At 50.5% G+C, this 13,467-nt stretch overlaps 1 protein-coding gene across 5 annotated transcripts in view; it reads left to right on the top strand.

Moving 5' to 3' along the window:
• Positions 1-13,467, top strand: part of Pxb (putative Hedgehog signaling attenuator pxb) — a 219,842-nt gene that overhangs the window by 175,243 nt on the left and 31,132 nt on the right. For all 5 annotated transcript variants that reach the window (XM_076782453.1, XM_076782454.1, XM_076782452.1 and 2 more), the window contains one exon: positions 11,116-11,228. In XM_076782453.1, the coding sequence (XP_076638568.1) occupies positions 11,116-11,228 (113 nt within the window). The remainder of the gene's footprint in view (positions 1-11,115; positions 11,229-13,467) is intronic.

The following is a 13,467-nucleotide window of genomic DNA, read 5'->3' on the forward strand; positions in this document are numbered from 1 at the left end:
CTCTAGCGACGTCCGCCGGAGCCAGATTAAAGGGAGAATGTATACATTCGAGAAGAATCGTGTCCCTGGCCGGCCTAACGATCCCTTTGGCGGCTGCTCGAATATCACACGGGAGGCCTCGCGTCGAACGACGTCGAATCCGCCCTTCGATTCGCCGCCGCCCGTGAAAAAGGAAGATCCAACGGAGCTACCTTCTCTCCTTCCTCGGATTACTTCATTATCGGGTGCCGCCCACCCTCGTCCCTGGCAGGAAAAAAATTTCTAATCCCGTCGCGAGCGGCGGGAATTTCTGATCCCCCGATATTCGATTCTTCTCGTGGTGCGCTCGCGTCTCTGAAAGATCCTCTCGAGCGGGGGAGTACTCGAAGCTGCAAAACACCGCGGATGGCATTTCCCAAGGTATTTTCCGGTCAGATTCCCAGCCAACGAGGACGTGTTTGCTTCGGATTAAATCAAAATCGCGGACGCATGCACGCGCTGAATTCTTGTTGAGATCGATAATAAGCACGGGTTAACGAGCTGCGCGAGCCGCAAAGAAGTGGCGAGCGAGCGAGGGGGCGATATTGACACAGGTAACACACAGTTTATTGGGTCAGTAGCTCGCGATCGAAGGCGGCGTAACGAGCGTCGTGCTCGAAAAGCTTAGGAACAAAGACCCCGTGCGATGTCTTGGTCCTGCGGTTTCCGGGATGTATTTGCGGCCGTCGCGCGAAAGGGTTTCGAAGGGAGAAAGAAAATTACGTGTTGCGTGTAACGAACGTTAAAGCCGGTAACATTGTTCACGGGGGATTAAAGCTAAAACCGTGGGCTCCCGTTTCCCAGATACGACGCCATTGCGGCTCTTCCTCCGCTTCTTCGTCGAACCGCCGCGTCCCGGTTTCCTTCCTCGAAACGGACCGTCGGATCGATTTCCGCGGGGGTGAGGTCCTTCATTCTCTCCCTTGCACACACGTCTCCTCGTTTCGTGGCAGATAAATTTCCACGAGGAACAGAGCCAGAAGAGATTGACGTTGAAACGATGAATCAGCGAGGACGAAATTTAAATAATGGCCACCTCCGCAGTCGAGTGACGGGACAAGAAGTCCGTGGAGGTGGGGGAAAACGATGATCGCGCGTGATGGATCACGGCGAACACCGTGAGAAGCGCGATTCGCCGTTCGAAACGTTGCAGAGAGAACCCGAGGAGCGAGGTTTGATTGCCGAAAGCGTCCCGAGGAGAAAAAAGAGGATCGTCTTCGGCGGTTTAATCCCAGAGTTCGAGGGAATATCATGTGCGACGCCCGGAATGGAATAGGAGTCCCGATAAAAGGGAAATTGGAACTTCTCCCGGTAGCGGGCGCCGAGCCGAGCCGCGCCGCATCGCGGCCGGTGGGCGTCGATCTTCCGTAAAGAGCCCGGGGAAGCCCGTAATAGCGCGCTCGTCCTTTTGCCGTCCCTTTGTGTCGGCCAGGAAACCGGCAAAAGGATTACGCGAAAGAGTTGCCGTGAAATCGATCAAAAAGAGGACCGAGAAAGGTGAAACGCCGTTTTATCCGAAAATATCGGAATATTCGCAAACGAGCATCGGATTCGCTCGAGGATTTTTTTGCCAATTTTTTTCCTCTCCGCGTACGCCAACTACCCGTAAACGCGTTTCTGTCTGCGAAGCCCTTTCGGGGGTTGCTCGAAACTTGAATTTGTACGCGAACGGCCCCGGTTTCTCTTCTACCGTCTACAATAAACGAGAAATTAACGGCGAGAGAGATTGCCGAGCGCGTGTTCCGCGCCAAGATTTCCATTCCCCGGCAAATAATATGGTTCAATTTACAGACTACGCGACATTCTTCTCTCGTAACCACGTTTCACCAGAGGGAAGACGCGAACGATAGGAGACCGAGAGAACCGAGCGCGGAGATTTTGCATCGGGAATGTTCATTTGTCTTCGATTCCCGTAACGCACCTGGGAATAGAGGCTCACCGCTCGTTGCGGGGCTTATCGATACGGAAACCCACCTACGACTCGCGCGTTTTCGGTAATTCCGAGAGCGCGAACTTCCTTTGACGGGGATCCGGATCGAAGCCCGACCAGCGAACGCGTTTCCAGCGTTGCGCCCGTCGCGTATTTACCGTGTTCCGCGTTATGGTTATTTTTATAACGGCGCGGAGCCAACGACGGGAAACGGGAAAAGAGCAAAAACGTGGAAAAAAGCGGCGGTACCACGCGAGATTTAGCCCGGACGGTGGAAAAAGCGAACGCGCGCGCTCCCGACGTTAAGGCGAAATAAGTTAATTCGTTCGGCGGCGGACTTTCGTTTGCACGGGCGTAGATATTACTCGAAATAAACCGGCGGAATATTAATGCCGCGCGGGTTGATTCTCAGTCGCGGCTGACGTACGAGATAACGAGTTTTTTCGAAACGAAGATTCCATCCCCCGTTTCTTCTGCACCGCGAGCTTCGCTGACGCAGGATTCAATCTTTCGGAGCATTTTTCAAGCTGCCCCGGAATCTCGGTCGAATAATATTTTTACCCGGATTCGTGGCTTCCATTTCACCTTCCGTCGGTCCCTTGGCGGGTTCGGGGGGTGGTGTTACCGCCGGCGTGAAAACATTCGGAGGTTCCTTTACGGGAGCGAGGCGTTCGAACGAGTAAAATGGTTATTACGCGGTTCGAACCTAACGAAATCGTGGAATATCAAAGTTCACCGATTCGTCGGTTTTGCTCGGTCTTCCGTGCGAAATTTATGAGCCGTAACGATGATGGCAAAAAGAGCGCGGGAAAGGACGACGCGGTAACCGATACGAGAAAGAAAAAGAGCCCCTCGAGGGCCACCGTTCGATAACTCGTCGTACTCTTCGTTTCTCGATTGGACGAAAAGCTGGGAAAAAATGTATCCAATTTCAGGAAGGATCGCATCGACACCCGACCAGTCATCCGTTGATTCGTTTATCAGACAGCACTTACGGAGTTTCGACCTTTCCGCTAATCGTTTAATTAAAAATGAACCCTGTTTCTTGGCTCTCGCGAGACGTTTCCTCGCCGTTTTCGTCGCGATAACACCGTGAAAAAGAGAACTCGAAATAACCGTAATACCGGTATCCTCCGATTGGAACGAACGTCGAGCGAGATAAAGTCGGGAAAGGGGTAGGAAACGAGTGCGCTCGTTTTGCGAGAAGCATTCACCGAAGCGGCACCGCATTCGTTCCGTTTCGAATATCAAAAACAATTCGCCCCACGGCGCCACGCGACCAGGAAGAAGGGTTGACGGTTCTCTGCCGGCGTCGAGATAGGGTGAGTGAATTTTAGGCGGTATATCCGACGGGGATGACGAGAAGCGCGCGCGTCCTGAATGAAACGGTAGGCGATATTAAAGCACGTCCGGAATGTTGCTCTCCGTGTCGTTAAACACTCCTACTGTGTCTTTCGTCCCCTCCTCTGTCCCTCTATCTCTCCGGCAGTGTCGTTATTCCCAGCGATATTGCGCCGTTTCGGGGAAACCAGATATTATACGCTTCGAATTGCCATTCCGCGAGCTCCTCGCAATAGTATGCCGCCTAATGGCTGAACGATCCTTAGCGATAACGTCCAGGACGATTCGAGTACTTGGATGTTAATCGTGGCGTCTCGATTGGACGATCGGATCCGGGGCAACAAGTTCCCTCGTTTCGGAAAACTTTTGTCGAAATGTTCCGAATCGTATTATCCAAACTACTTCCTGGACCTTCGCGACGACGATAGAAAGCTTTCCCGTGCAGCTTTCCTACCTGATACGATTCCCGAGTTTTTATTTTAAGCGAACGAGCCAACACCTAACTCATCACCATTGCCAACCTGTCTCGATCGTAAAAGCGTCGTCTGCGACGGTCGAATTCCATTACCAAGCGAATGATTTACGAGACTCGTCGACGCGTCGATATTAAAGCGCGTCCGGAATGTTGATGTCCGCGTCATTAAACGCTCCTCCGACATAATCTCCGTCATTTGCCACCCTCGCGGTTTCTAGGCCTTTCGCCCCCGAGCAATTTCCAACCCCTTGCCGGTCGAAATCGCAACGGGGGCGGGAAAAAACGATTGTCCTCGGTCGTCGATTGTTTCCGAAAGGAATCATAAAACTCGGCTGGGATTCTATTCGAACGTTTCTTTGGCTCTCCGTTTATTTGCGCGACTCTGAGGTAGGGAATTTTTTAACCAAACAATGCTCGGTACCTCACAATAGTGGTCGATGGTATACAGTATCGGACAAATGTATTCGGACGTGAACGTTTTTATCGATATTTGTTGTCCTCAGAAACACTCTTTTTTTTTTATATAAAACCGTTGTTGATATTCACGCGGAAATTGTATAAGATTTTTTTAGTTGTTTCGATCGAGTGGAATTCAATGGACTCGTCGTGAAAAAGGAAAAAGATTTCCTCTCTGATACCAATTTCCCCGCTGTAAAACATGGCGTAAAGGCGAGGGGTTGTTTTTCTGTGTACGATGTTGACCTCTTGCGCCGGATACATGGAATTATGGACGCGTATGAATATGCAAACGTTACCATACGTGTTAGAAAAAGTGCCAAATAATTGGATGCATGGCCATCCTAAAGTGTATTCGTTTCGTAGGCGTAGGCTTTCGCGATTCGTTCGTTCGGGTCCCAGAGGCAGCGTTCGAGGCCGATCGAAGCGTAAAGGGCTGCGAGCTTGCGAACGGGCGTCTGTATGAGATTCCATTAGGCGCATCAAATATTTATGAACTGCTTCCGTTGGCGGCCGAGAAAACATCGGCAATAAAAGACGCGTTGTTTTATCGAGCCGCGTGGAAAAGAAAACGGCGTGGCGCGACAGGGCGAGCCTGTACAGAGCTTTTACGTCCTTTGGCTTCTCAGTTTTTCCCTGTCGCGACAGATCCGCGAAGATAGAAAAGGGCCGAGCTAGCAACGGGTCGCCGTGACAAATAAACAAGATCGTTCCGAGGGACTTTGTCCTTTCGAGCTGTCTCAGGGATAAAAAGAATTCCTTTCGATCATTCCAGCGACGAGAAGCTGCTCCGCTCCTTTCCCTCGACTTTCGTCGTCCTGTCCCTCGTCAGCGATCGTCCTTCCTTCTCTTTTCCGGCTAATCCGTCGCCCGAGCGGGGCCTGCGTTTATTACAGCCTTTTATTTGTTGCTTTCATGCATATCGCGGTACTCGAAAGTGTCTCGTAGTCAATTTCCTCCTCAAAGTACTCGTCGAAGAGGAAAAAAATCGAAACACGGGCTCGGACAATAGAGATCCACCATTCTGCATTTTCCGTCGAATGAAAGGAACGATCGATGTCGGACGGTGATTGGAAAACAATAAAGAAGCGAAATGGAAACAACCGGGATATATTTGCTGGATAAATAGTCGGCTGGCCGGACCGAAACAACAGTCTCTCGACGGGACGTTTAAGAATCAACAACCGCGTTGCAAACGATCGCTACATTGGAAACTAGACCGACACGATAGGTAGACTCTCGAGGCTTCCGTGGACCTACCGTTATCAGGAGTTTCCGGTAGCGATCCGTACAGTTCCACGGATTACAGTCTTACGTTTCGAAATGTCGCAAATAAGAACGGGATCTGAGACGTTTCGCATCGATTCGAGTCCGTGAAATGGCGGAAAATTTCTAATCCGATCGCTAGCAACATAGTTTCCAAGTAGAGAAATCGATGAAAAAATCGGCAGCTGCATCGAGGGGGAGCGGTCGCGATCAGAATAGAAAGAAAATAATAACGACGCATCACGGATTCAACGGGGTACGTTGGTCAGAATCGTGGGTCTAACGAGACGATTTTCAATGGGACAATTTCGTCGGAGCGCAGCGCTCCGGTACAAACGCAGGGCAAACGTGCCGATCGTGACCCTCCGGGACAGGAATCGGGCGCGAGGTCACCGGTCAGAGCGGGGGTCGTTCCGGCTCGTAACGATTCGTTACGACGCGGACACGTAAACTCTTGACAGCGTGATGGCGTAACGCATGCAAATTCCTGAACAAATGCGTAATTAGCGTGTCCCGGTCGGCCGGAGACGTGTTCCGCTGGCCAGCGGCACGGACGAGAAGACAAAGCTGCCCACCGAGGGTGTATACGGCGCGGAGAGAGTTGTTAAATCAACGAGACGATTTTCGATCGACCGAACCTAACCCACCCCCGACGGTTTCGTCCCTCGCTATTGTCGCGAACGTGCCGTTCATGTTAATGTTTCACCGGCAAATCGAATGTTTTACAGACTCATGCATGTTCATACGCGATTGACGAACAAGTCTCAACTGCGGTATGCGCATATTTATTTCGACCCGCAGAAATTACGCCACGTTGCGCCAAGGAGAAAGACAGAAACAATCGTTTCCTGGATCTGTTCCACGTTGCTTCGTAGATAAAGTTCATCTCGTACGGCGTAGGAATTTTTTCGGCGATGCGTTATTATTACGCATTGTCGATTTTTCGCGGATGTCGTTGAACAGAGGCGGCAGCGTCGAACGGGGAAATTATACGGGGCAGCGCGAATCCATTAATAACCGGAATCAAGTGAAATTCGGAATAGCAGCGTTTCGGGCGCTGAATCACTCGCATGATAAATGAGGAGAAGCTTTTTGGGAAGCGGCGGCAAGCGTTTTAAGCGGTGAGAGAATACGTCGCGGAACGGGGTGACATTAAAATATACGTTACACCGGGTTCGCGATCGGTTATTTATACTCGGAATGGGGCGCGCTTTTCGAATTTCATGGCTCCCCCCCTCTTGCCACCCATCGCCTAGTCGATACGCGCAGCTCGGCGAACATAATATCCGCGCGCTCTGGTCCGGCGAGATCGCATTACGCGATATCGATTGCACGGGGTCGAGAGAGCGGAGACAGACGATCCCTCTGGTTTTCTCCGTGGCCCCCGCGAACCCTTGAACTCCGAGCCCCTTTGGTTCGGTTGTTCGACCGGGCTTCATTAACCACGGCACGCTAATTAATCGAGAGACGCTGCCGCGGAATCAAGATGCCACGTAACCGTTTGTGTCTGCTCAGCCCGAAACTCGACAGGAACGAAACCACCGAGAGACCGCCTTTGCGTCGCCGAACGATCTGATAATTCAGGGCTACGTGTACCTGCGATCCACGGTCAAACGGTGCCCATCCGCGACCTCCGTTTCGCTCTTTTCCCTTACGTTTCGACTGCCCGGAAGATCTCGATCCTCCCACGGTTCTTAATTTTTCAGCAACGTTATCCAGACACCGATCGTAAACTAGAGCCGTTGTTTCTTTACTTACGCTTTTAATAACCACTCAAACATCCGCCTTTGTCCCGCGTGAGACAGCCACGTAATTAGAAACTGCGCGACGCGTCCTGTTTAACAACGTACTTTACTTCGGAATTAGATGCAAGGTAGATGCCCAGACGTGTTTAACGTCAACGAGGACGCATTTAGACACGCCGAACACGTGCTCGTCCCAAACAGAACACGCATCCGACGGATTCCTGCACTGTAAACGCGCCGGGTTTGTTATTCTCTGTCACAATCTCGTCATTGGGGGCACGTTTCGAAGCTGCTCGCCGTGGCCATCGGAGTTTTCGTTTCGAGGGAATAAAAACTTCCAGGTTAAGGGACTCCACGAGTTCACGTGGAATTTCGAGGAAACGAGTAGCTCGGCGTTGGAAGCCCGAGACCTGGACACCGACCCGTAAACAATACCACGACGTTGCCATTGTTTCGAACGGATCCATCGATCGCGTGCCAGTTTGTCTAATTGGTATTAGTTTCTCGAATCTAGACCGCGTTTTCCTCACGCGCAACCTTATTATTCGTCGATAGATGCGCTCCTCAAAGTTCACGGGAAGCCGACCCGGAAAACTTTGCTTGTTATTCTGATTCTCTTATTTCGCGGACGTTGCTTCGCTAAAGTATTCGTTGGAACGGTGAAGCACCTTTGCTCGAAGATCTAGGCCGAGCTTCCGCGTTTAAGTAAATTACGCGCTGTACATTAGCGAATTTACCAACCGATCATCGTGATTCATCGTCGCAAGAAATCGAGAACCGCGTGAGATCATCGGCGACAACACCCCCGCCTTAATACCCCGACCGAGACAGCATCCCTCGTTTCCAGCCTCCGCGATCCACAATTCCATTCGGAGTTTACGGTCGTTATTGCGTTAGTAGAGCCTCGCGTTCGGCTATCATCTAGGATTCCATTAATTGGATCCGGAGTCGGGTTACGGGTTTCTATTCCGCTGATGCTGAATCAGAGCAGACGTAAGTACCGCGTATAGCGCGACTGAAACGTATGGTTTCTCGCGTGGGGAATACCGTCGCTGCCCCACGAGCCGATATCGAGTAAAGTTGCATCGCGCGGTAGGTGTAACAACGCGAAACAAGAGGTATATCGGCTTTGTTTGCAGTTTGATTCTACTCCTCCTTTTTCTCCGCTGTTGTTCTTAGAAGCTCGTAATCATTCTCCTCTTTTTTTACGCGCTAATTGGATCCTTTCTTCCAGCACCGCCCCGATACACCGTCCCCTCCCTCTCTATCGTTTCCTATTCTTCTTTTTAATTACCTCGGAAGCTTTTTCGGTGAAAGAAACCCCTTTCTAACCGTTCGAGAAGTTCGTCTTCTGTCCTAATCCTGAAATTTTGGTACCCATGGCTACCACTTGCGGGATGACTCACATGCGTCGTCACGGTTGCCATCGTTTTCCAAATTCCTCCCTCCGGAAGTGGAAAAACGCAACGACTGTAGGCGGGAAAAGGTGGAGGGCGGGATGATGCGGAGAGAAAGGAATTCTCTTACTGGCTGCTAAGCTCGGCTGAATCCATTAGCCGACGCCATTAATATCCCCGTAATGATGAGAGATGAGCCACCGCGAGGAGGAAGAGAATCGCGAGAGAGAAGGACGAGTCTCGCGTCTGAGTGCGCCCGGGGAAGGAGATGATTCTCGGCAAAGAGGGACTTACGTGCTCGCGTGTGCAGACAGGCCGCGATCCTATCGAAACGCGCACACAACCGCCCGCGAAACCTTTGATAAATGCTGCTTCCCTTGGCCCATCGCCAAACAACGCGTACCACAATATTCCGTAGCGCGTGTATTCTTGTACTCGAAGGAGGAGTCAACTTATCGATGGACGCGCGCGATCGCCGATGTTCTCCGCGACGGCATCACGGGGCCCGATGAACGACGAACTCGATGCGAAACGAGCTTTTCGCGCTTCCAACGATATTAAACAGTGTCGTTCTACGGTTGATCGCGTCGTTACTGTCGCACAGGGTATTTAAATGGCCACGAACGCCGCGCAACGGAAGTAAATTTTACACCATAGGAAATGGCGTTTTAACCCTTTAAAGACCGACGATAACTCTTAAAATATTTACCGTCGTTACATTTATTTGCAATTACCGTACCTTTGCAGTATTGTTCTCGCATTATATTCCAATTATACGACAGACTAACGTTGTTCCATCGAATTCTCTTGTAACAAAAGTTTCCAAACAAAACATCGACGAATACCGTTTGTACTCTGCTTCGTTAACAATGAAACGTTATTAATGCATGCATCTGTAGCCTGCTATTGTTAAGCGAATAATTGTAATCGCATAAATTTTAGAAACGTCTCGTTGCCAGCAAACTCTGTGCCACGCGCGATTAGGTGCGAAAAATGGTTCTATCCGGGATTTAAAGTAAATATTCTGGTTATTCGCCATAAATAGTCGATTCGATACAGCGAAGACGGGCGACGAGAAGATCGCACTGTCTCGCGATCGAACGGTTTCCCTGGCTTGTCGCCAACCGGCAGAATATCCCATCGAGCGAATATAATAGTCGAGCAGGGGGCCGAGCTTATCGATACGCATTAAATCGAGAGTCCCAAAGCGCGTCGTCGGTCCTTTTCAGCGTTCCGTGGCTCGCACCTTCGGGTAAAATGAGTCTGGTCTCCGCGCGCTCACAATGCGCGTCGATCGATCCGGAGGACTCGCGACAATGGGCACGAACCGACGGAGACGATGGAACCAGCCAGGAAGTTTCCCCGAAGACGGGGACCCTTGGCGGAAAAATCACTTTCGCTTTTCGCAGGCGCGCCACGTAACGACGCGACGCCAGCCTACGCCCTGCTTTCCTCGTATCAGCCACGCATCCCGGCCCTTTTCCAAGGCCAGCTCGCGTCTACGCGACCCTCGCGATGAATTCTACGCGACGCACGAGGGTCGGAGAAATCCCGACCTGAATCACGAGCGGTCTCCTCGCGATCTTTTTCTTACATCTTCTCGACCCCTCGATATCGCGATTCGCCTCTTCCACGATAAATTGGATTTACCAGTAAACAGAAGCGATGCCTGACTTTACGAGATCAATATTTTCTCTTTAGACGAGTACCATTTCATTTACAATGTTTCAAAGAATAAGCTAAATTTTAATTGGATCGTTTACCACGTTTCTTCTAGCCTAATAGTTCCGGTACTGGAAACGTATCAATTGTAATTTAATGCGCGCTAGATGATTCGTAACGGTAATATTAATTATAATAAATAATAATTATGTGCATTATATGTGTATAATCCAGAGGTTGCGTCAACATCGCACAACCCCGAAAAGCTTCACGTCATATTTGCCCGCAGCTTTAAACAAACGTATATCAAATATTGCCACAATGTTATTATCAATTTATATTGGTCCTCTACCGACAACTTCTGAAACCGCTAATAATAACGGGCCGTTGAAGCGTTGATTAATCCTGTTGGCGCGGCTTTCAAAGTCGATGCACGATTCGCGCGTACTTCGTCGCGATGTCCGTATACTAGCTGCTCGTTCATTTGCATTCGTCGAACACATATGTATCAGCATCCGCTATAGCGAGCGAGAACTTAGAGACGCTTATATAGGCTCGCGTCGCTCGTAAGCGCTCGCAAACGACGACAAATATAACGAAATTTGAAGCCAAAATCGATTCGACGCAGGTTAACGAACGTCTCGTGAGTTTCAAGCAGTTCGATAGAAACGTGTAAAGTACACGTACACAAAGGACACGAATCTATGCAACGGCAATTGTGCATTTTGAAACGTGAATTTGAAATATATCTGAGCGTTGGGAATACAAATTTCGAAGGTGTATCGGAAACTACCCCTTTCTCGCTAACATGTCCGTTCTTTACAGATGATCGATGCGTCGTACCACACGAATCCATCGTTGCAGAGTACCGCCCTGATCATCACTTGCGCGGTAGTGCTGCTCCTGATGGCAGCGATCGTGTCCGTCGTCTTCTGGAAGTGAGTATAACCTTGATTTTCTCGGTTCCACGGGCAACCGGTGGTAGCTAGACGTAGAATCGGTCGACGAGATGGGAGTAGGTGGACGCCAGCGCGTAAAATCATTCAGGGTCGCCAAGGTGCGCTGGTCTCCCCTCGGCAATAAAGACTAGGTTTCATTCCGAGCGGACATCGTAAGGTGTTGGGGGTGGAGGCCGTTCGGGTTGTAACCGTATTTCAAGGGTTCGAGTGGCCATCCACGAAGAGAGGGACTCTCGAACGAGAACGAGGAGAAAGAACGGTAGAATAGGCTGGCTAAATGCGCGAAGGAAGCGTCATTGGCATTCTAGTGGCCACTAAATTAGCCAAAAATGGGACATTTCGGCGCGGTCTTCGAACCTGCTACCGACACTGTTTGCCTCTTTTACCAGGGAAAGGTTTAACCAGAGGGTCGTTCCTCATCCGGCCTCTCGGCCTTAGAAAGTTTGTAAAGTATTGGTACGTTGGGTGCCACGAATAGAAGGGAAAAGTTCTGGACGAGGGAAGGAAGCGAACGTCATTGTCATTCCAGCGAGCGATAAATTAGCCGGGAATAGACCATCGCGGAAGCTAAAGTCTGTCGAATAATAGTGATTTTGGTTGTTCGCGCGTGATCTAGGCTCGTTGGAATCCTCGAGAGTGCAGCTAGGAAACCAGGGGACGACGCAAAGGCTTGGAGTTTTTATGAACTCGTTGCATATTCGTTTTGCCAAAGGATCGATTCTTTCGCTCGTTGGCAACCGGGGGTGGGGAACAGGTCGTTCGGTGGATCCTAAATTAGCCAAAAATAGACCGTCGAATAAGTGGGCGTGCGTCGAGACGTTGTTACGCGCCGCGAACTACGGAACAACGGTGCACTGATAATCTCCGACACGGTAGCTGCACAAGGCTCTCTCCTTCTGCACTCGCGTAAGCAACTTGGCTGTGGATCCGCGCGAGATCGAGCCTCGTACGAGGAAGAAATATGCACCGCGGTACGCGGACCGAAGATTTACGCGACCTCGAGCTCGCTCTGTTCGGGCATTGTCTCGCGCTGCTTTATGCGCAACGTCGTAATAAAAAATGAAATACAATGGAGAAAAGAAACGTTCTCGGAGCCGGCGCTTCTTTTCATGCCATCAAATAGGAAAATAACTTTTCTATTTTCAAGATCATTTCCATTCGAAGCTCCGTCGAATAACTCCTCCGCTTCTTTGTGCTCTGAAAATCGTTGAAATTTAAACGAGCTTCGTCGCATCGCTCGAAGGGTTAACAATTATTTGGAAAAAATTGAGACACGAGTAAAACACGTTCCGTCGATCATTCGTCGTTAATGTTTGTTCCCCGGGGGCCGTCTGGCGAGAAGCGACGACAAGTAATTTCACGTGCTCGGCGAGAGAGAGAGAGAGCTGGCTGCAAAAAGACGCGACGGGCCACGATGGCCACGATCGATGAACTCTGGCCGAGGGATCGGCAACGGGCCAAGACGATTTTGGATCGTACAGAGGCCCGCATTCAGGATCCACGAGCTTGTCGTATTTTTATCAGGGCAAACCTCTCGAAGGTCCACTCGCCGCGACAATGCCGGTCCTGTCTGGCCCTCTTTTCGCGCGGTTATCGTAATAGGCGGTTATTATCGTTCGCGCTTGGCAATATCTCGAGCGACGTTTTCGCACCGGCGCCTCGTGATTTCTATCCTCCCTTTTCCCCTCGACGGCAGACTCCAGAACACCTTTGTCAGTTACGAATGAGTTGTTGGAATAATATAGACCGGGACCAAAAAGAGGAGACCCGAGAGAAAACGTTTTTACGCGCGATAGTGCTTGGAGTCGAGACGGTGTCGTTCGAGCACCCTTTCTCGATGATACGGGGAACATCGAGAGGGCTGGTAGATTAGTTGCTTATTACTTGTTCTACGTCGTATCGTTACACAAGATTCTCCGCACGTCGAGCAGGACGACAATTTGTTTCGAACGGGGAACACCGATCAAAAGGTCGGTCTGTTTGTACAACCGCGTCACTGTTTTACGCTGGTTTTTCAATTTATCGTAATAGCGGGCCATTATCGTGGTCCACGCGCGTGGTATCTCAAGTGTTACAGCTCCGTAACGTCTCGACCGCTCGCTCCGAGTTCCCGGACTTTGTGGGTGGCATATTTCTCCTTCTTGTTCTTCTTCCCAGGCCCTCGGTCGTTTTCCGTGGTGGTAAACGGCGTGTCCTGTCCTCTTCCTCGATCTTGAAT

The sequence above is a fragment of the Colletes latitarsis genome, chromosome 14, assembly GCF_051014445.1.
Source record: "Colletes latitarsis isolate SP2378_abdomen chromosome 14, iyColLati1, whole genome shotgun sequence".
In the NCBI taxonomy this organism is placed as follows: Eukaryota; Metazoa; Arthropoda; class Insecta; order Hymenoptera; family Colletidae; genus Colletes; species Colletes latitarsis.